Below are 22,589 nucleotides of genomic sequence, written 5' to 3' on the forward strand. Positions count from 1 at the left end.
GCCAGTGAGCGAGGAGTGAGTGGAGACAGCCAGTGAGTGAGGAGTAAGTGGAGACAGCCAGTGAGTGAGGAGTGAGTGGAGACAGCCAGTGAGTGAGGAGTAAGTGGAGACAGCCAGTGAGTGAGGAGTGAGTGGAGGCAGCCAGTGAGTGAGGAGTGAGTGGAGACAGCCAGTGAGTGAGGAGTGAGTGGAGACAGCCAGTGAGTGAGGAGCGAGTGGAGACAGCCAGTGAGTGAGGGGAGTGTGAGGACAGCCAGTGAGTGAGGAGTGAGTGGAGACAGCCAGTGAGTGAGGAGCGAGTGGAGACAGCCAGTGAGTGAGGAGCGAGTGGAGACAGCCAGTGAGTGAGGGGAGTGTGAGGACAGCCAGTGAGTGAGGAGTGAGTGGAGACAGCCAGTGAGTGAGGAGCGAGTGGAGACAGTCAGTGAGTGAGGAGCGAGTGGAGACAGCCAGTGAGTGAGGAGTGAGTGGAGACAGCCAGTGAGTGAGGAGTGAGTGGAGACAGCCAGTGAGTGAGGAGTGAGTGGAGACAGCCAGTGAGTGAGGAGTGAGTGGAGACAGCCAGTGAGTGAGGAGCGAGTGGAGACAGCCAGTGAGTGGGGAGCGAGTGGAGACAGCCAGTGAGTGAGGAGTGAGTGGAGACAGCCAGTGAGTGAGGAGCGAGTGGAGGCAGCCAGTGAGTGAGGAGCGAGTGGAGGCAGCCAGTGAGTGAGGAGTGAGTGGAGACAGCCAGTGAGTGAGGAGCGAGTGGAGACAGTCAGTGAGTGAGGAGCGAGTGGAGACAGCCAGTGAGTGAGGAGTGAGTGGAGACAGCCAGTGAGTGAGGAGTGAGTGGAGACAGCCAGTGAGTGAGGAGTGAGTGGAGACAGCCAGTGAGTGAGGAGTGAGTGGAGACAGCCAGTGAGTGAGGAGCGAGTGGAGACAGCCAGTGAGTGAGGAGTGAGTGGAGATAGCCAGTGAGTGAGGAGTGAGTGGAGACAGCCAGTGAGTGAGGAGCGAGTGGAGACAGCCAGTGAGTGAGGAGCGAGTGGAGACAGCCAGTGAGTGAGGAGTAAGTGGAGACAGCCAGTGAGTGAGGAGTGAGTGGAGACAGCCAGTGAGTGAGGAGTGAGTGGAGACAGCCAGTGAGTGAGGAGCGAGTGGAGACAGCCAGTGAGCGAGGAGTGAGTGGAGACAGCCAGTGAGTGAGGAGTAAGTGGAGACAGCCAGTGAGTGAGGAGTGAGTGGAGACAGCCAGTGAGTGAGGAGTAAGTGGAGACAGCCAGTGAGTGAGGAGTGAGTGGAGACAGCCAGTGAGTGAGGAGTGAGTGGAGACAGCCAGTGAGTGAGGAGTGAGTGGAGACAGCCAGTGAGTGAGGAGCGAGTGGAGACAGCCAGTGAGTGAGGGGAGTGTGAGGACAGCCAGTGAGTGAGGAGTGAGTGGAGACAGCCAGTGAATGAGGGGAGTGTGAGGACAGCCAGTGAGTGAGGGGAGTGTGGAGACAGCCAGTGAGTGAGGGGAGTGTGGAGACAGCCAGTGAGTGAGGGGAGTGTGAGGGCAGCCAGTGAGTGAGGGGAGTGTGGAGACAGTCAGTGAGTGAGAGGAGTGTGAGGACAGCCAGTGAGTGAGGAGAGTGTGAGGGCAGCCAGTGAGTGAGGGGAGTGTGGAGACAGTCAGTGAGTGAGAGGAGTGTGAGGGCAGCCAGTGAGTGAGGAGAGTGTGAGGGCAGCCAGTGAGTGAGGGGAGTGTGGAGACAGTCAGTGAGTGAGAGGAGTGTGAGGACAGCCAGTGAGTGAAGGGAGTGTGAGGACAGCCAGTGAGTGAGGAGAGTGTGAGGGCAGCCAGTGAGTGAGGGGAGTGTGGAGACAGTCAGTGAGTGAGAGGAGTGTGAGGACAGCCAGTGAGTGAAGGGAGTGTGAGGACAGCCAGTAAGTGAGGGGAGTGTGAGGACAGCCAGCGAGCGAGGGGAGTGTGGGGACAGACAGTGAGGGGAGTGTGAGGGAAGCCAGTGAGTGAGGGGAGTGTGGGGACAGCCAGTGAATGAGGGGAGTGTGAGGACAGCCAGTGAGTGAGGGGAGTGTGGAGACAGCCAGTGAGTGAGGGGAGTGTGGAGACAGCCAGTGAGTGAGGGGAGTGTGAGGACAGCCAGTAAGTGAGGGGAGTGTGAGGACAGCCAGCGAGCGAGGGGAGTGTGGGGACAGACAGTGAGGGGAGTGTGAGGGAAGCCAGTGAGTGAGGGGAGTGTGGGGACAGCCAGTGAGTGAGGGGAGTGTGAGGACAGCCAGTGAGCGAGGGGAGTGTGAGGACAGCCAGTGAGCGAGAGGAATGTGGAGACAGCCAGTGAGTGAGGGGAGTGTGGAGACAGCCAGTGAGTGAGGGGAGTGTGGGGACAGCCAGTGAGTGAGGAGAGTAAGAGGGCAGCCAGTAAGTGAGGGGAGTGTGAGGACAGCCAGTGAGTGAGGGGAGTGTGGAGACAGGCAGTGAGTGAGGGGAGTGTGAGGACAGCCAGTGAGTGAGAGGAGTGTGGGGACAGCCAGTGAGTGAGGGGAGTGTGGAGACAGCCAGTGAGTGAGGGGAGTGCGGAGACAGCCAGTAAATGAGTGGAGTGTGGAGACAGTCAGTGAGTGAGGGGAGTGTGAGGACAGCCAGTGAGTGAGAGGAGTGTGGAGACAGCCGGTGAGTGAGGGTATCCAGTGAGTGAGAGGAGTGTGAGGACAGCCAGTGAGTGAGGGGAGTGTGAGGGCAGCCAGTGAGTGAGAGGAGTGTGGGGACAGCCAGTGAGTGAGGGGAGTATGAGAACAGCCTGTGAGTGAGGGGAGTGTGATGACAGCCTGTGAGTGAGGGGAGTGTGGAGACAGCCAGTGAGTAAGGGGAGTGTGAGGACAGCCAGTGAGTGAGGGGAGTATGGAGACAGCCAGTGAGTGAGGGGAGTATGGAGACAGCCAGTGAGAGAGGAGTGTGAGGACAGCCAGTGAGGGGAGTGTGAGGGCAGCCAGGGAGTGAGGAAAGTGTGAGGGCAGCCAGTGAGTGAGGGGAGTGTGAGGGCGGCCAGTGAGAGAGAGGAGTGTGAGGACAGCCAGTGAATGAGAGGAGTGTGATGACAGCCAGTGAGTGAGAGGAGTGTGAGGACAGCCAGAGAGTGACGGGAGTGTGAGAGCAGCCAGTGAGTGAGGGTAGTATGAGGACAGCCAGTGAGTGAGGGGAGTGTGAGGGCAGGCAGTGAGAGAGAGGAGTGTGAGGACAGCCAGTGAGTGAGAGTAGTGTGAGGACAGCCAGTGAGTGAGGGGAGTGTGAGGACAGCCAGTGAGTGAGGGGAGTGTGAGGGCAGCCAGTGAGTGAGGGGAGTGTGAGGGCAGCCAGTGAGTGAGAGGAGTGTGAGGACAGCCAGTGAGTGAGAGAAGTGTGAGGACAGCCAGTGAGTGAGGGGAGTGTGAGGGCAGCCAGTGAGTGAGGGGAGTGTGAGGACAGCCAGTGAGTGAGGGGAGTGAGAGGACAGCCAGTGAGAGGAGTGTGAGGACAGCCAGTGAGTGAGGGAAGTGTGAGGACAGCCAGTGAGTGAGGGGAGTGTGAGGACAGCCTGTGAGTGAGGGGAGTGTGAGGACAGCCAGTGAGTGAGAGGAGTGTGAGGACAACCAGTGAGTGAGGGGAGTGTGAGGACAGCCAATGAGTGAGGGGAGTGTGAGGGCAGCCAGTGAGTGAGGGGAGTATGAGAACAGCCTGTGAGTGAGGGGAGTGTGAGGACAGCCTGTGAGTGAGGGGAGTGTGGAGACAGCCAGTGAGTAAGGGGAGTGTGAGGACAGCCAGTGAGTGAGGGGAGTATGGATACAGCCAGTGAGTGAGGGGAGTATGGAGACAGCCAGTGAGAGAGGAGTGTGAGGACAGCCAGTGAGGGGAGTGTGAGGGCAGCCAGGGAGTGAGGAAAGTGTGAGGGCAGCCAGTGAGTGAGGGGAGTGTGAGGGCGGCCAGTGAGAGAGAGGAGTGTGAGGACAGCCAGTGAATGAGAGGAGTGTGATGACAGCCAGTGAGTGAGAGGAGTGTGAGGACAGCCAGAGAGTGACGGGAGTGTGAGAGCAGCCAGTGAGTGAGGGTAGTATGAGGACAGCCAGTGAGTGAGGGGAGTGTGAGGGCAGGCAGTGAGAGAGAGGAGTGTGAGGACAGCCAGTGAGTGAGAGTAGTGTGAGGACAGCCAGTGAGTGAGGGGAGTGTGAGGACAGCCAGTGAGTGAGGGGAGTGTGAGGGCAGCCAGTGAGTGAGGGGAGTGTGAGGGCAGCCAGTGAGTGAGAGGAGTGTGAGGACAGCCAGTGAGTGAGAGAAGTGTGAGGACAGCCAGTGAGTGAGAGGAGTGTGAGGGCAGCCAGTGAGTGAGGGGAGTGTGAGGACAGCCAGTGAGTGAGGGGAGTGTGAGGACAGCCAGTGAGAGGAGTGTGAGGACAGCCAGTGAGTGAGGGAAGTGTGAGGACAGCCAGTGAGTGAGGGGAGTGTGAGGACAGCCTGTGAGTGAGGGGAGTGTGAGGACAGCCAGTGAGTGAGAGGAGTGTGAGGACAACCAGTGAGTGAGGGGAGTGTGAGGACAGCCAATGAGTGAGGAGAGTGTGAGGGCAGCCAGTGAGTGAGGGGAGTGTGAAGACAGCCAGTGAGAGAGAGGAGTGTGAGGGCAGCCAGTGATTGAGGGGAGTGTGAGGACAGCCAGTGAGTGAGGGGAGTGTAAGGACAGCCAGTGAGTGAGGGGAGTGTGTGAGGGCAGCCAGTGAGTGAGGGGAGTGTAAGGACAGCCAGTGAGTGAGGGGAGTGTGAGGGCAGCCAGTGAGTGAGGGGAGTGTGAGGGCAGCCAGTGAGTGAGGGGAGTGTGAGGACAGCCAGTGAGTGAGGGGAGTGTGAGGGCAGCCAGTGAGTGAGGGGAGTGTGAGGAAAGCCAGTGAGTGAGGGGAGTGTGAGGGCAGCCAGTGAGAGAGATGAGTGTGAGGACAGCCAGTGAGTGAGGAGCGAGTGGAGACAGCCAGTGAGTGTGGGGAGTGTGGAGACAGCCAGTGAGTGAGGGGAGTGTGAGGACAGCCAGTGAGTGAGGGGAGTTTGAGGACAGCCAGTGAGTGAGGGGAGTGTGAGGACAGCCAGTGAGTGAGGGGAGTGTGAGGACAGCCAGTGAGTGAGAGGAGTGTGAGGACAGCCAGTGAGTGAGGCGAGTGTGAGGAGAGCCGGTGAGTGAGAGGAGTGTGAGGACAGCCAGTGAGTGAGGGGAGTGTGGAGACAGTCAGTGAGAGAGAGGAGTGTGAGGACAGCCAGTGAGTGAGGGGAGTGTGAGGACAGCCAGTGAGTGAGGGGAGTGTGAGGGCAGCCAGTGAGTGAGGGGAGTGTGACGGCAACCAGTGAGTGAGGGGAGTGTGAGGGCAGCCGGTGAGTGAGGAGAGTGTGAGGGCAGCCAGTGAGTGAGGGGAGTGTGAGGACAGCCAGTGAGTGAGGGGAGTGTGAGGGCAGCCAGTGAGTGAGGGGAGTGTGAGGACAGCCAGTGAGTGAGGGGAGTGTGAGGGCAGCCAGTGAGTGAGGGGAGTGTGAGGGCAGCCAGTGAGAGAGATGAGTGTGAGGACAGCCAGTGAGAGAGAGGAGTTTGAGGACAGCCAGTGAGTGAGGAGCGAGTGGAGACAGCCAGTGAGTGAGGGGAGTGTGAGTACAGCTGGTGAGTGAGAGGAGTGTGGGGACAGCCAGTGAGTGAGGGGAGTGTGAGTACAGCCGGTGAGTGAGAGGAGTGTGGGGACAGCCGGTGAGTGAGGGGAGTGTGGGGACAGCCAGTGAGTGAGGAGCGAGTGCAGTCAGCCAGTGAGTGAGGGGAGTGTGGAGACAGCCAGTGAGTGAGGAGCGAGTGGAGACAGCCAGTGAGTGAGGGGAGTGTGAGGACAGCCAGTGAGTGAGGGGAGTGTGAGGACAGCCAGTGAGTGAGGAGCGAGTGGAGACAGCCAGTGAGTGAGGGGAGTGTGGGGACAGCCAGTGAGTGAGGAGCGAGTGGAGACAGCCAGTGAGTGAGGGGAGTGTGAGGACAGTGAGTGAGGAGCGAGTGGAGGCAGCCAGTGAGTGAGGAGCGAGTGGAGACAGCCAGTGAGTGAGGAGCGAGTGGAGACAGCCAGTGAGTGAGGAGCGAGTGGAGACAGCCAGTGAGTGAGGAGCGAGTGGAGACAGCCAGTGAGTGAGGGGAGTGTGAGGACAGACAGTGAGTGAGTAGCGAGTGGAGGCAGCCAGTGAGTGAGGAGCGAGTGGAGACAGCAAGTGAGTGAGGAGCGAGTGGAGACAGCCAGTGAGTGAGGAGCAAGTGGAGACAGCCAGTGGGTGAGGAGCGAGTGGAGACAGCCAGTGAGTGAAGACGAGTGGAGACAGCCAGTGAGTGAGCAGCGAGTGGAGACAGCCAGTGAGTGAGGAGTGAGTGGAGACAGCCAGTGAGTGTGGGGAGTGTGAGGACAGCCAGTGAGTGAGGAGCGAGTGGAGGCAGCAAGTGAGTGAGGAGCGAGTGGAGGCAGCCAGTGAGTGAGGAGCGAGTGGAGGCAGCCAGTGAGTGAGGAGCGAGTAGAGGCAGCCAGTGAGTGAGGAGTGAGTGGAGACAGCCAGTGAGTGAGGAGCGAGTCGAGACAGTCAGTGAGTGAGGAGCGAGTGGAGACAGCCAGTGAGTGAGGAGTGAGTGGAGACAGCCAGTGAGTGAGGAGTGAGTGGAGACAGCCAGTGAGTGAGGAGTGAGTGGAGACAGCCAGTGAGTGAGGAGTGAGTAGAGACAGCCAGTGAGTGAGGAGTGAGTGGAGACAGCCAGTGAGTGAGGAGCGAGTGGAGACAGCCAGTGAGTGGGGGGAGTGTGAGGACAGCCAGTGAGTGAGGAGTGAGTGGAGACAGCCAGTGAGTGAGGAGCGAGTGGAGACAGCCAGTGAGTGAGGAGCGAGTGGAGACAGCCAGTGAGTGAGGAGTAAGTGGAGACAGCCAGTGAGTGAGGAGTGAGTGGAGACAGCCAGTGAGTGAGGAGTGAGTGGAGACAGCCAGTGAGTGAGGAGTGAGTGGAGACAGCCAGTGAGGGAGGAGCGAGTGGAGACAGCCAGTGAGCGAGGAGTGAGTGGAGACAGCCAGTGAGTGAGGAGTAAGTGGAGACAGCCAGTGAGTGAGGAGTGAGTGGAGACAGCCAGTGAGTGAGGAGTAAGTGGAGACAGCCAGTGAGTGAGGAGTGAGTGGAGACAGCCAGTGAGTGAGGAGTGAGTGGAGACAGCCAGTGAGTGAGGAGTGAGTGGAGACAGCCAGTGAGTGAGGAGCGAGTGGAGACAGCCAGTGAGTGAGGGGAGTGTGAGGACAGCCAGTGAGTGAGGAGTGAGTGGAGACAGCCAGTGAGTGAGGAGCGAGTGGAGACAGCCAGTGAGTGAGGAGCGAGTGGAGACAGCCAGTGAGTGAGGGGAGTGTGAGGACAGCCAGTGAGTGAGGAGTGAGTGGAGACAGCCAGTGAGTGAGGAGCGAGTGGAGACAGTCAGTGAGTGAGGAGTGAGTGGAGACAGCCAGTGAGTGAGGAGTGAGTGGAGACAGCCAGTGAGTGAGGAGTGAGTGGAGACAGCCAGTGAGTGAGGAGTGAGTGGAGACAGCCAGTGAGTGAGGAGCGAGTGGAGACAGCCAGTGAGTGGGGAGCGAGTGGAGACAGCCAGTGAGTGAGGAGTGAGTGGAGACAGCCAGTGAGTGAGGAGTGAGTGGAGACAGCCAGTGAGTGAGGAGTGAGTGGAGACAGCCAGTGAGTGAGGAGTGAGTGGAGACAGCCAGTGAGTGAGGAGTGAGTGGAGACAGCCAGTGAGTGAGGAGTGAGTGGAGACAGCCAGTGAGTGAGGAGTGAGTGGAGACAGCCAGTGAGTGAGGAGCGAGTGGAGACAGCCAGTGAGTGAGGGGAGTGTGAGGACAGCCAGTGAGTGAGGAGTGAGTGGAGACAGCCAGTGAGTGAGGAGCGAGTGGAGACAGTCAGTGAGTGAGGAGCGAGTGGAGACAGCCAGTGAGTGAGGAGTGAGTGGAGACAGCCAGTGAGTGAGGAGTGAGTGGAGACAGCCAGTGAGTGAGGAGTGAGTGGAGACAGCCAGTGAGTGAGGAGTGAGTGGAGACAGCCAGTGAGTGAGGAGTGAGTGGAGACAGCCAGTGAGTGAGGAGCGAGTGGAGACAGCCAGTGAGTGGGGAGCGAGTGGAGACAGCCAGTGAGTGAGGAGTGAGTGGAGACAGCCAGTGAGTGAGGAGCGAGTGGAGGCAGCCAGTGAGTGAGGAGCGAGTGGAGGCAGCCAGTGAGTGAGGAGTGAGTGGAGACAGCCAGTGAGTGAGGAGCGAGTGGAGACAGTCAGTGAGTGAGGAGCGAGTGGAGACAGTCAGTGAGTGAGGAGCGAGTGGAGACAGTCAGTGAGTGAGGAGCGAGTGGAGACAGCCAGTGAGTGAGGAGTGAGTGGAGACAGCCAGTGAGTGAGGAGTGAGTGGAGACAGCCAGTGAGTGAGGAGTGAGTGGAGACAGCCAGTGAGTGAGGAGTGAGTGGAGACAGCCAGTGAGTGAGGAGTGAGTGGAGACAGCCAGTGAGTGAGGAGCGAGTGGAGACAGCCAGTGAGTGAGGAGTGAGTGGAGACAGCCAGTGAGTGAGGAGTGAGTGGAGACAGCCAGTGAGTGAGGAGCGAGTGGAGACAGCCAGTGAGTGAGGAGCGAGTGGAGACAGCCAGTGAGTGAGGAGTAAGTGGAGACAGCCAGTGAGTGAGGAGTGAGTGGAGACAGCCAGTGAGTGAGGAGTGAGTGGAGACAGCCAGTGAGTGAGGAGCGAGTGGAGACAGCCAGTGAGCGAGGAGTGAGTGGAGACAGCCAGTGAGTGAGGAGTAAGTGGAGACAGCCAGTGAGTGAGGAGTGAGTGGAGACAGCCAGTGAGTGAGGAGTAAGTGGAGACAGCCAGTGAGTGAGGAGTGAGTGGAGACAGCCAGTGAGTGAGGAGTGAGTGGAGACAGCCAGTGAGTGAGGAGTGAGTGGAGACAGCCAGTGAGTGAGGAGCGAGTGGAGACAGCCAGTGAGTGAGGGGAGTGTGAGGACAGCCAGTGAGTGAGGAGTGAGTGGAGACAGCCAGTGAGTGAGGAGCGAGTGGAGACAGCCAGTGAGTGAGGAGTGGAGACAGCCAGTGAGTGAGAAGCGAGTGGAGACAGTCAGTGAGTGAGGAGTGAGTGGAGACAGCCAGTGAGTGAGGAGTAAGTGGAGACAGCCAGTGAGTGAGGAGTGAGTGGAGACAGCCAGTGAGTGAGGAGTGAGTGGAGACAGCCAGTGAGTGAGGAGTGAGTGGAGTCAGCCAGTGAGTGAGGAGTGAGTGGAGACAGCCAGTGAGTGAGGAGTGAGTGGAGACAGCCAGTGAGTGTGGAGTGAGTGGAGACAGCCAGTGAGTGAGGAGTGAGTGGAGACAGCCAGTGAGTGAGGAGCGAGTGGAGACAGCCAGTGAGTGGGGGGAGTGTGAGGACAGCCAGTGAGTGAGGAGTGAGTGGAGACAGCCAGTGAGTGAGGAGCGAGTGGAGACAGCCAGTGAGTGAGGAGCGAGTGGAGACAGCCAGTGAGTGAGGAGCGAGTGGAGACAGCCAGTGAGTGAGGAGCGAGTGGAGACAGCCAGTGAGTGAGGAGTAAGTGGAGACAGCCAGTGAGTGAGGAGTGAGTGGAGACAGCCAGTGAGTGAGGAGTGAGTGGAGACAGCCAGTGAGTGAGGAGCGAGTGGAGACAGCCAGTGAGCGAGGAGTGAGTGGAGACAGCCAGTGAGTGAGGAGTAAGTGGAGACAGCCAGTGAGTGAGGAGCGAGTGGAGACAGCCAGTGAGTGAGGAGTAAGTGGAGACAGCCAGTGAGTGAGGAGTGAGTGGAGACAGCCAGTGAGTGAGGAGTGAGTGGAGACAGCCAGTGAGTGAGGAGTGAGTGGAGACAGCCAGTGAGTGAGGAGCGAGTGGAGACAGCCAGTGAGTGAGGGGAGTGTGAGGACAGCCAGTGAGTGAGGAGTGAGTGGAGACAGCCAGTGAGTGAGGAGCGAGTGGAGACAGCCAGTGAGTGAGGAGTGGAGACAGCCAGTGAGTGAGGAGCGAGTGGAGACAGTCAGTGAGTGAGGAGTGAGTGGAGACAGCCAGTGAGTGAGGAGTAAGTGGAGACAGCCAGTGAGTGAGGAGTGAGTGGAGACAGCCAGTGAGTGAGGAGTGAGTGGAGACTGCCAGTGAGTGAGGAGTGAGTGGAGACAGCCAGTGAGTGAGGAGCGAGTGGAGACAGCCAGTGAGTGAGGGGAGTGTGAGGACAGCCAGTGAGTGAGGAGTGAGTGGAGACAGCCAGTGAGTGAGGAGCGAGTGGAGACAGCTAGTGAGTGAGGAGTGGAGACAGCCAGTGAGTGAGGAGCGAGTGGAGACAGCCAGTGAGTGAGGAGTGGAGACAGCCAGTGAGTGAGGAGCGAGTGGAGACAGTCAGTGAGTGAGGAGTGAGTGGAGACAGCCAGTGAGTGAGGAGTGAGTGGAGACAGCCAGTGAGTGAGGAGTGAGTGGAGACAGCCAGTGAGTGAGGAGTGAGTGGAGACAGCCAGTGAGTGAGGAGCGAGTGGAGACAGCCAGTGAGTGGGGGGAGTGTGAGGACAGCCAGTGAGTGAGGAGTGAGTGGAGACAGCCAGTGAGTGAGGAGCGAGTGGAGACAGCCAGTGAGTGAGGAGCGAGTGGAGACAGCCAGTGAGTGAGGAGCGAGTGGAGACAGCCAGTGAGTGAGGAGCGAGTGGAGACAGCCAGTGAGTGAGGAGTAAGTGGAGACAGCCAGTGAGTGAGGAGTGAGTGGAGACAGCCAGTGAGTGAGGAGTGAGTGGAGACAGCCAGTGAGTGAGGAGTGAGTGGAGACAGCCAGTGAGTGAGGAGTGAGTGGAGACAGCCAGTGAGTGAGGAGCGAGTGGAGACAGCCAGTGAGTGGGGGGAGTGTGAGGACAGCCAGTGAGTGAGGAGTGAGTGGAGACAGCCAGTGAGTGAGGAGCGAGTGGAGACAGCCAGTGAGTGAGGAGCGAGTGGAGACAGCCAGTGAGTGAGGAGCGAGTGGAGACAGCCAGTGAGTGAGGAGCGAGTGGAGACAGCCAGTGAGTGAGGAGTAAGTGGAGACAGCCAGTGAGTGAGGAGTGAGTGGAGACAGCCAGTGAGTGAGGAGTGAGTGGAGACAGCCAGTGAGTGAGGAGTGAGTGGAGACAGCCAGTGAGTGAGGAGTGAGTGGAGACAGCCAGTGAGTGAGGAGCGAGTGGAGACAGCCAGTGAGTGGGGGGAGTGTGAGGACAGCCAGTGAGTGAGGAGTGAGTGGAGACAGCCAGTGAGTGAGGAGCGAGTGGAGACAGCCAGTGAGTGAGGAGCGAGTGGAGACAGCCAGTGAGTGAGGAGCGAGTGGAGACAGCCAGTGAGTGAGGAGTAAGTGGAGACAGCCAGTGAGTGAGGAGTGAGTGGAGACAGCCAGTGAGTGAGGAGTGAGTGGAGACAGCCAGTGAGTGAGGAGCGAGTGGAGACAGCCAGTGAGCGAGGAGTGAGTGGAGACAGCCAGTGAGTGAGGAGTAAGTGGAGACAGCCAGTGAGTGAGGAGTGAGTGGAGACAGCCAGTGAGTGAGGAGTGAGTGGAGACAGCCAGTGAGTGAGGAGCGAGTGGAGACAGCCAGTGAGTGGGGGGAGTGTGAGGACAGCCAGTGAGTGAGGAGCGAGTGGAGACAGCCAGTGAGTGAGGAGCGAGTGGAGACAGCCAGTGAGTGAGGAGTAAGTGGAGACAGCCAGTGAGTGAGGAGTGAGTGGAGACAGCCAGTGAGTGAGGAGTGAGTGGAGACAGCCAGTGAGTGAGGAGCGAGTGGAGACAGCCAGTGAGCGAGGAGTGAGTGGAGACAGCCAGTGAGTGAGGAGTAAGTGGAGACAGCCAGTGAGTGAGGAGTGAGTGGAGACAGCCAGTGAGTGAGGAGTAAGTGGAGACAGCCAGTGAGTGAGGAGTGAGTGGAGACAGCCAGTGAGTGAGGAGTGAGTGGAGACAGCCAGTGAGTGAGGAGTGAGTGGAGACAGCCAGTGAGTGAGGAGCGAGTGGAGACAGCCAGTGAGTGAGGGGAGTGTGAGGACAGCCAGTGAGTGAGGAGTGAGTGGAGACAGCCAGTGAGTGAGGAGCGAGTGGAGACAGCCAGTGAGTGATGAGTGGAGACAGCCAGTGAGTGAGAAGCGAGTGGAGACAGTCAGTGAGTGAGGAGTGAGTGGAGACAGCCAGTGAGTGAGGAGTAAGTGGAGACAGCCAGTGAGTGAGGAGTGAGTGGAGACAGCCAGTGAGTGAGGAGTGAGTGGAGACAGCCAGTGAGTGAGGAGTGAGTGGAGACAGCCAGTGAGTGAGGAGTGAGTGGAGACAGCCAGTGAGTGTGGAGTGAGTGGAGACAGCCAGTGAGTGAGGAGTGAGTGGAGACAGCCAGTGAGTGAGGAGCGAGTGGAGACAGCCAGTGAGTGGGGGGAGTGTGAGGACAGCCAGTGAGTGAGGAGTGAGTGGAGACAGCCAGTGAGTGAGGAGCGAGTGGAGACAGCCAGTGAGTGAGGAGCGAGTGGAGACAGCCAGTGAGTGAGGAGCGAGTGGAGACAGCCAGTGAGTGAGGAGCGAGTGGAGACAGCCAGTGAGTGAGGAGTAAGTGGAGACAGCCAGTGAGTGAGGAGTGAGTGGAGACAGCCAGTGAGTGAGGAGTGAGTGGAGACAGCCAGTGAGTGAGGAGCGAGTGGAGACAGCCAGTGAGCGAGGAGTGAGTGGAGACAGCCAGTGAGTGAGGAGTAAGTGGAGACAGCCAGTGAGTGAGGAGCGAGTGGAGACAGCCAGTGAGTGAGGAGTAAGTGGAGACAGCCAGTGAGTGAGGAGTGAGTGGAGACAGCCAGTGAGTGAGGAGTGAGTGGAGACAGCCAGTGAGTGAGGAGTGAGTGGAGACAGCCAGTGAGTGAGGAGCGAGTGGAGACAGCCAGTGAGTGAGGGGAGTGTGAGGACAGCCAGTGAGTGAGGAGTGAGTGGAGACAGCCAGTGAGTGAGGAGCGAGTGGAGACAGCCAGTGAGTGAGGAGTGGAGACAGCCAGTGAGTGAGGAGCGAGTGGAGACAGTCAGTGAGTGAGGAGTGAGTGGAGACAGCCAGTGAGTGAGGAGTAAGTGGAGACAGCCAGTGAGTGAGGAGTGAGTGGAGACAGCCAGTGAGTGAGGAGTGAGTGGAGACAGCCAGTGAGTGAGGAGTGAGTGGAGACAGCCAGTGAGTGGGGAGCGAGTGGAGACAGCCAGTGAGTGAGGGGAGTGTGAGGACAGCCAGTGAGTGAGGAGTGAGTGGAGACAGCCAGTGAGTGAGGAGCGAGTGGAGACAGCCAGTGAGTGAGGAGTGGAGACAGCCAGTGAGTGAGGAGCGAGTGGAGACAGCCAGTGAGTGAGGAGTGGAGACAGCCAGTGAGTGAGGAGCGAGTGGAGACAGTCAGTGAGTGAGGAGTGAGTGGAGACAGCCAGTGAGTGAGGAGTGAGTGGAGACAGCCAGTGAGTGAGGAGCGAGTGGAGACAGCCAGTGAGTATATGATAAGTATATGGATATCACAATACTAGATCAGTATCAGATTCCGTACATCGGGGGGCAGCTCCTGGGGCTACACGCATTGTGTCTGCTCTGCGGCTTCAGTGTTCCGTTGCAATTCTCCTCCAGAGATTCTTCCTTGGCATAAAAGTCAACACAGATGTAGCTGAGCTCCAAAGTACCTAGAATACAAGATGGAGAGGAGAGCGCTCACTGACGGAGTCACATGACCTACATATATTACTGTTAGGGTGTCTGTATCTGTGGGTGACGGCTTTGTGCATACTGTTCTCTTAGTGACTCTATCCGGCTCTCAGGCTTCTCCTTGTGATAACGGGACGGTACATTTATATTGGCGTCTACAGGGTAAGCAGTACTGCAGTAACACTGGCTGGGGCGCATCTGCTGGAGGTCACATGGCCGCGGTACATAGGCACCAGCTATTTTTAGTCTGTGCTGAAAACCTCATTTCTACAGTATTCCACACATTGGGCACAATGCAGAGCCGAACTCAGTTGGCAGTAACGGTACCCACGTAGTGTGTACAGAAATAGATGCGTATTTTTGCCCGTATGCTCGGCGTGATACCAGTCATCATCATCATTGCACACTTGTGGAAGCCTATATGCTTAGTGCAAATCATAGGCCCGGTTGGTTGCGGAGCATGCACAGTGCAAAAACATGCAAGATGTGCTCTGCGAACAGTAAGCTCCGCAGCAGATCCACTGTGTTTTAAGCAGCCATCCCACATAGGTTACATATGTTTTAGTTCCTTGTATGCAAGCATCAGATTGCAAATATTTATCTTAGCTGTACACCTACAAATCATTATCTCTTTTTCAAAATCCCTCTGGAGGGAAAGCAAGTATGGCTGCCAACCACAGGCTGGCAGATCTCAACATGTCAAGTGGTGGCAGAGTATTAAGGGGATGATATCACAGTGGAGCCAGAGCTCAGAGGTGTATTCCAAAATCCTCTCCGTATTTGCCATGTGACTGTGGTTGCCATGGTAATCACATGACCTGATGCAAAATCTGCAGAATTAGCAATCATTAATAGCAATCTCAAGAAAATTAAACCGTGCGGGGGGGGGGGGGGGGGCAGTCACAGCAGTGTGGCACCTTTCCATACATTTGAGGAACTCTGTGTAATATTACTCACCAGTGCCGCAAGTGACGGAACATTCGCCCAGGATCGGGCTCCAGACGTAAACAGCGGTTCTGTTCCAGTAGTGGGCGCTGATGTGCGGGAAGTCTTTATTGGCGGAGGATATTACCTGCTGTGCAAGGAGAATACACAGCACCCCCCAACATATTGTTTAAATGATGCTCGTAAGATCAAATATATAATATATACTGTATATAAATAACCAGAACCTGGCGCGTGGCTCGTACTTACTCTGTCCCAGCCCATCGGACACACGCTGACCATACAGGAGACCGCGGCAGGCGGCTTCTCTTGCCCTAAGCATTTAGAGTCGTCCACGATGGCCTCCGAGCCCGACTGAAACTTCATGCAGGAGACGTCCCGCATTGCCAGGCCTGAGCCGCAAACTGCTGAGCACCCACCAGGCTCTGCCACCTGCCATCTAGGTAGAGAAAACACCTTCTATATCACCCGCTGGACCTTCCTGCCCCCGCACAGTCCTGGGAGCTAAACACAAGGGTGTCATTGCATGCTGAAGCAGTGATGTCACCAATCACATGGGCAGCACGATGGCACAGTGTGAGAATTGCTGCCCTGCACATTGCTGGGGCCATGGGTTCAATTCTGACTGGACTTTATCTGTATAGAGTTTGTACGTGCTCACTATGTATAGAGTTTGTGTGTGCCTGTTCCGGGTGCTCTGGTTTTCTTGCGCAGTCTAAAAGCATATTAGTAGGGTGAGTGGCGGCTCTACTGTGTGGTAGAGATATAGAGTGTAAGCTCCATTGTGGATGAAGAAGAAGCTTTAAATCTGGCAAATAGAGCTTCTCCCTATTTACCATCAATGGCAATATCCTTTGCCGGCTCTCTAGGGTGATATGGGGACCCATACTGTATATAGCAGGGACGGCCGCGTTACATGTATGGCCAGCTGAAGCCATCTATAGGAAAACAAATGCTTTATTGTATAATAACTTGTGCCTGTATGAGATGTGTGGACGCAGATGGGACCGTTGGCTCAGGCAGATGTTTCGCACCCAGCATAGGTGGTTATTCCGAGTTGTTTGCTCGCTAGCAGTTTTTAGCAGCCGTGCAAGCGCTATGCCGCCGCCCACTGGGGAGTGTATTTTAGCTTAGCAGAAGTGCGAACGAAAGGATCGCAGAGCGGCTACAAAGTTTTTTTGTGCAGTTTCAGAGTAGCTCAATACCTACTCAGCGCTTGCGATCACTTCAGACTGTTCAGTTCCTGTGTTGACGTCACAAACACGCCCTGCGTTCGCCCAGCCACGCCTGCGTTTTTCCTGGCACGCCTGCGTTTTTTCGAACACTCCCTGAAAACGGTCAGATGACACCCAGAAACGCCCACTTCATGTCAATCACTCTGCGGCCAGCAGTGCGACTGAAAACCTTCGCTAGACCTTGTGTGAAACGACATAGTTTGTTGTAATAGTACGTCGCGCGTGCACATTGCGCCGCATACGCATGCGCAGAAGTGCCTTTTTTTGCCTCATCGCTGCACAGCGAACGAATGCAGCTAGCGAACAACTCTGAATGACCACCATAGGCCGGGTATAAGTGCTAACACTAATGGTGACTGATGCGGATGGAGAAGCAGTGGGCGGAGCGACGCATACAAATGCAGATGGAGGGATACTCGCATAGACGGATGGAAACTGGCGCAGGTGGAATGATACTGGTATCAGCATGACATAAGGCTGGCATACTTTGCGTCAGAGTCGGCAGGAGAGAGAATGAGCTGGTAATCGCTGGGTGCTGTGAGACCCGTTGTGTAACCAGAGCTTAGACGTCTTTGGGTCCAGGTTTGACATAATTTTCAGTTTTGGGTGGAATTCTCCTTCAGGGAATGACTTGTCACGTCAGAGAGATACCTGGCAGGACAGGGTTCCGGATTACAGCTAGTAAAGGCTTCTGGCCTTGGAGAAAGGGCGCAGTGCCAGTCAGGCAGGACGGTCTCTAGGTCGTGTTGGGTTTGTATACACTGCACGGTCCTCAGCATGACTCCCCCTCCGCAGGAGACTGTACACGGGGAGGACTCCTTCACGCCCCACCTGTAGATGGAGACAGGTAAGTGTCACATGATGAGAGACCTACGCCCCCGCTCAGCCAGATCGCTGACGATGGACGCACCTCGGAGGGCAGGTGGCCTCTCCACACCGTTCCTGGATGGGACTGAGGAAGTCAGAGTCATTACAAAACTTGGAATCCACCAGCTGTTGAAGAGTATCGTCAGAGCACTCGTGGGCCACCGTCCGAAAACCTGGAAAAGAACGACGTTCCCCAGTCAGTAATCATTACATGGATCTCTGGATAGTAATAATGGCAGATATCATTGGGATTCCAAATAAAGAGACGTCGTGTTCTGTACCTCCGCCGCAGGTGACCGAGCAAAGTCCTGGCACTGGCGCCCACACATACATATGGTCCTTTTTGGGAACGTAATAACTGTATGTGATGTCTGGATTCGTGATGTCACCGTATCCTGCCCCGTATTTTCTGTAAACCTGAAAACAATAAAATAAAAAGCAATGAGGCTGATTCCGAGTCGCTGCCAATCAGCCGCAGATGTGACCGCAGTGCATGCTGGGAAATAAATGCGTATCTCCGCCTGTACTCACAGTCAGCCGCAGATGTGACCGCAGTGCATGCTGGGAAATAAATGCGTATCTCCGCCTGTACTCAGTCAGCCGCAGATGTGACCGCAGTGCATGCTAGGAAATAAATGTGTATCTCCGCCTACACTAACATTCAGCCGCAGATGTGACCGCAGTGCATGCTAGGAAATAAATGCGGCTCTCCACCTGTACTCACAGTCAGCCGCAGATGTGACCGCAGTGCATGCTGGGAAATAAATGCGTATCTCCGCCTGTACTCACAGTCAGCCGCAGATGTGACCACAGTGCATGCTAGGAAATAAATGCGTATCTTTGCCTGTACTCACAGTCAGCCGTAGATGTGACCGCAGTGCATGCTGGGAAATAAATGTGTATCTCCGCCTGTACTCACAGTCAGCCACAGATGTGACCGCAGTGCATGCTAGGAAATAAATGTGTATCTCCGCCTACACTAACATTCAGCCGCAGATGTGACCGCAGTGCATGCTAGGAAATAAATGCGTATCTCCGCCTGTACTCACAGTCAGCCGCAGATGTGACCGCAGTGCATGCTAGGAAATAAATGCGTATCTCCGCCTGTACTCACAGTCAGCCGCAGATGTGACTGCAGTGCATGCTAGTGTTGCCTTATAGGTAATTGTCTGCACTTAGTATAATATTAGGGCAATGGATATTGTCTGAATCAAAATATAATTCATTATAAATAGGCGATGTTACCATAGTGGACAGTATACTGGATATATATAGTAAGGAATAGATATGAAATAAGTTTGAATGTATGAGGTAATGTTTAGCTGATTTAAGAAATTAGGTTTGTGTATGTGTTTATATAGATATACTGTATATTTGTGTTTTACAGCAAGATGGTAAAAAATAGTGTAGGGAACAGGTTTATTCTGCTCTAGTCATAAATAAGGCCAGAGAGGTTACAGTAAGATCAAGAGTCATTGTAGAGAAAAGGTATTAGGCCATAAATGATAATAGGTATGTGACAGAGCTCTGTTGGTCATTGGAATTCACAGGTGTGCTTACAGTAGATCAGAATCTACTGGTTTGTCTATTGTCCAGTGAAGGTTAAAAGCTAGGGAGTATAAATTAACTACTATGAAAAGAGATCACATCCATTGATAAAACATTGTGTAACCGACCCCAGGAAAACTTGTCAATACAACAGAACTTTGGATGAAAAGACATTCCAGATTTTACAATACTATACTTGCTTAAGGCAGTGTGGACACCACACTTTTATGACACCATGCCTCCGTGAACAGGACACGACAGCCCAGTTCAATGTTTGTTTTATTACACCTTGGAATCTGACAAACCTATAATTACCTATTCCATTGGAAACTATGAGAATATGATAGTTTGAATTGGTAAAATATGAGATAAAAGGACCAGACTTGTAGTTAGGAGTTAGAAGGAAGAGGGAGAGGGAGAAGAAGAAGGAGAAGGAAGGAAGTCAGTCAGGAGGAGAAGTCATGGAGAACATGCAGAAGGAATGATTCTTGGGATGGCAATCTTTAACTTGCAAGTATAAATATGATAATAATTGAAACTGTTTGTGAAACTTATGTCATGTTGTTTTATGTTATGTAACGAAGGAAACATAGCATAGCTTAATATAATTATAATTAGTATATATATCACTACTGTGTATATCTTATTCTGTACGATTTGATCTGCCTGTAAATAAAGAATCATATAAAAAGAGCGGTAATATTCAAGCTTGAACTCTCTTTAAGGAATCTTAACTTTATAATTTCATAAGTCATATATATATAAGGACTGCATATATTTATCAGCCAATTAATTTGTAAGCCTGACATAATATATTTGCAGATATATATGATAACGCATATTAATTTAAATATATCCATATATTAATAACCATATATGTTATATTAAATATTAATATTCATAAATATGATTCCATAAAGCAATATTGGCGACCACGAATTGGACTTGTTATTACTGAATCTGATTATCTGATTTATAATATTTATGAGGAGTAGCAGATGCTATAAGCTGGCTACCAAATCTGCAGAATCACGGTGGGGATGTATCTATGAAAATTTATTACCATTGTGTAATGTCAATTTTGTATTCTGTATAACCTAGGATAAATGTGTTAGTGCAATATACGTTATTTTAACTAACATAATATCTATTAGGAAGCAGCACCAAAGGCTATAAGCCTGCTGGCAAAATACAAGATCACAGTGGAATAGGTTACAAATGAGAATAAAGAATTTAAAGGCCTAGAATAGAAAATGTGCACAGTGGAAAAGAGTATTTCCAAATAAATGTATAAATGTACCAGGTATTAGAGTTTAACCTTAAGACACCGGTCAATCTTAAGGAGAGGATACCTTCAGTACTAAAAACAAAGAATATATAAATTTAGCATTGAAATGTTAAAAATGCAAAAGTTTTCTGTAGCATTTAGAAAAATGCGCAGAACTGCGGCTCTAGAAGCCAAACAGAAATGTAAAGAAGAATCAGGTTCACGTCTTCGTAAGGCGTGCCTGACCATTAATGCAAAAATGCATTCGTTATTTAAGTCCCTTAAACAGAAAAATAAACAGAAAAAGTTTGGGGCAGAAGCGAAAAGCCTGACAGTTTGTAATCAAATTGTCAAGATCTCTGATGAAGAGATAACATCCAGCAAGCAAGCTGAGATAGAAACACCAAACAGGAATAGTGTTGAGGTATGTGAAACTCTGTACACAGAGTCTACAGGAGTCAGAAATGACTTAATCAGTCAAGATCCTAAAATTAAGGAAAGTTACATGTTGCAGGACTGCATCAATGTGCAGCGCATGGAGTCTGCTATGGTCACACAGACCACCAGCAGAACAGCCTCTGTGGTAAAGGAAGAAAGTAGCAATGTGCCGGATGTGTCTATCATCAGACAGCACATTAATGTAAAGGAGGTAGCAGCAATAGGAGATGTCCCCTATACTGTGTCTAGTAAGGGGGAAGATCATTGTAACTCAGATTATGAGTATTCTGCTGAATACACTCTCAGAGTTCCCAATGTAAATGAAGAATTTGTTATGCCCTTAGGCAAAGGTGAATTGTCAGCAGATTTAAACACTGATAGCAGCAGTACAGTGCACACAGGGGTGGGGAAGTTCCCCATGGTGAAAACTCCCATGGCAACCAGAGTTGCAAACCTTGAAATGTATTCACCTGGAAACATGTTTAAAGGGAAAATCCATGAAATTAATTCAGGAATGCATGTTTACAAACAAAGTTCCCAAACTTATGTAACCCCCACAGAGCACTCAGAGACTTCTAGTGATGGTGCAAATGTTTGCATGCTCTCAGAGAGACCACATGCAGAGTGTCATTCTGCAAACCACACACCAATTAACAATGACAAAAAGGATCACCAGGATGAAAATGTTTTTATGCCCTGGTGCCATAACCATTTTATTACAGGTGTGGAAAGACAGAAAGCCCTGGGACCTGCAATACATATTTGGCAAAGTTTAACAAGTTTCTCTCCCCACAAAAGTAGGTTTTTTCAGAAGCTCCAAGATTCTTCCAAACTAAGGAGCCACACCAAGCAGCAAACGCTATGGTTAAAGACAGTCTGGGACCAGGCTGCATCACAAGGGAGTATGGTCACAAGTGAATACGGTAGTATCATTCCTTTACTTGTTAGATCCAATGAAGCCATTGTTTGCTTTGATGTTCAAACAGCCACAGTTTCCAAATTAAACCTGCATCATATCTGCAGCGACAATTGTGCTGTCATTGACACACAATGTGACAGGAAAGATTGGCACAGGCCAGAAACAATTGTTTGTTTGTTATTCAATCGTTAAAAGACACATTTGTAAATTCTGTACCTGATAACATGCAGCAGATAGGACAGAATGCATAGCAAGCTATGTTAAATCACTGTATAAATATCTGTGATAGTCATTGTATGTATTTTTGTTTGATTCATAGTAATCCTGGCAACCTGTATACAGAATGGTGCAAGACTCCAAAAAGACTCCAATTTACAAGGGAAAAGGTCTTCATTAACCCTTTCATCGCTGCTATCCAGCAAAATCTACATAGCATCCCTAAAGACTGATATATGGACAAATCCTCAAGGAGTTTTCCAGTTTCACAAGAAAGGGGAAGGTTTTCATTAACCCTTTCATCACAAGTAATCATTACTTGTCTTTCAAACTACATGTACACTCCCACAACAGTGTACAGCACATCTCATCACTGTGATTATACAGAACTGTCTCATCCCTTCATATACCTTAATCACATATATGTAAACATTTGTCTGAGATATATTTTATATCATTGCATATATACCTTGTAAATATTTTATGTTTTTTTTATATATTACACAATAGATACTACCTATGCTTCCTTCGTAAAAGCTTCAAAAGTAATTAAATATCTAATACAGGATGGTATACCACGTTATAACAAATTGGGCCGAGATTATTAAGTGGGATGAATAATTCTCTTAATAAAGACTGTCACAAGTCTAAGATAATTATTTGTAGCATAACAGGGTCACTGTATATGCACATGGCTGCATATAAAATAATATTGGATGGAATTAGATATATTTAAAGCCATTCCTAAATGATATTTAATATCTGTTTGAAGCAAAATTATATTCATTTATTGTATTGATAGGATGTTACTATATACACATCAAAAGCATTTTAAATAATTATTAGTCAAAATATAGGTAGGATAGAAAACGCCTTTATATGGGTTAAACTGGTATAAGTTTATGTAAGATTGAGATGTATAAATAGGTACAAGGTAGAATAAGGAGATTTAAGACTGCATGGTAATTTATTCAGTGAGGAAATACAGAACAGAGTAGGTGTACTACTCACAGCCATTTGTGGTACTATTGCCCGAAGACAATTAAGACCTACTATTAACAAGCAAGGAAAGAAAGAAAGAAAGAAAAAAAAAAAAGACTGTTTCATATATGCCTGTTCTATTCAAAATCACAACCTGTTTGTGCAAAAGCAATATGGACACTGGTCACAACTGCGGCATTGGATAAACGCAAAGGAAACAGAACTGCTAAAGACTGTATAAAGACTATTACTATTACTGAGGGTCGTCACAAGTACTGAATGTTCAAGACACAGCACTCGACGTACACAGCCCTCTGCCTCAAACAGCGAAATGGCAAGCAAAGGAGCAGCTGCTACGAAGAATTCTACTTCTAGTAATGGTGCAAATGTTGCAAACGCAAGGCCATAATGCAAACGCAAGGCATCTCCAATTGCAAGCAAACCACGCAGATG

General features: G+C 52.3%; 1 protein-coding gene across 2 annotated transcripts in view; it reads right to left on the reverse strand.

The window, feature by feature from the left end:
- ADAMTS13 (ADAM metallopeptidase with thrombospondin type 1 motif 13) overlaps positions 1-22,589 on the reverse strand; it is a 98,197-nt gene that overhangs the window by 40,185 nt on the left and 35,423 nt on the right. Inside the window, exons 19-24 of one of the 2 annotated variants that reach the window (XM_063935849.1) lie at positions 17,049-17,184; positions 16,811-16,940; positions 16,552-16,731; positions 14,915-15,104; positions 14,678-14,792; positions 13,569-13,698 (exon numbers count right to left, since the gene is read on the reverse strand). In XM_063935849.1, the coding sequence (XP_063791919.1) occupies positions 13,569-13,698; positions 14,678-14,792; positions 14,915-15,104; positions 16,552-16,731; positions 16,811-16,940; positions 17,049-17,184 (881 nt within the window). Of the gene's footprint in view, positions 1-13,568; positions 13,699-14,677; positions 14,796-14,914; positions 15,105-16,551; positions 16,732-16,810; positions 16,941-17,048; positions 17,185-22,589 lie in introns of both variants that reach the window. The other variant, XM_063935848.1, reaches the window with a different exon arrangement.

This window comes from Pseudophryne corroboree, chromosome 8 (assembly GCF_028390025.1).
Source record: "Pseudophryne corroboree isolate aPseCor3 chromosome 8, aPseCor3.hap2, whole genome shotgun sequence".
NCBI classification, from domain to species: Eukaryota; Metazoa; Chordata; class Amphibia; order Anura; family Myobatrachidae; genus Pseudophryne; species Pseudophryne corroboree.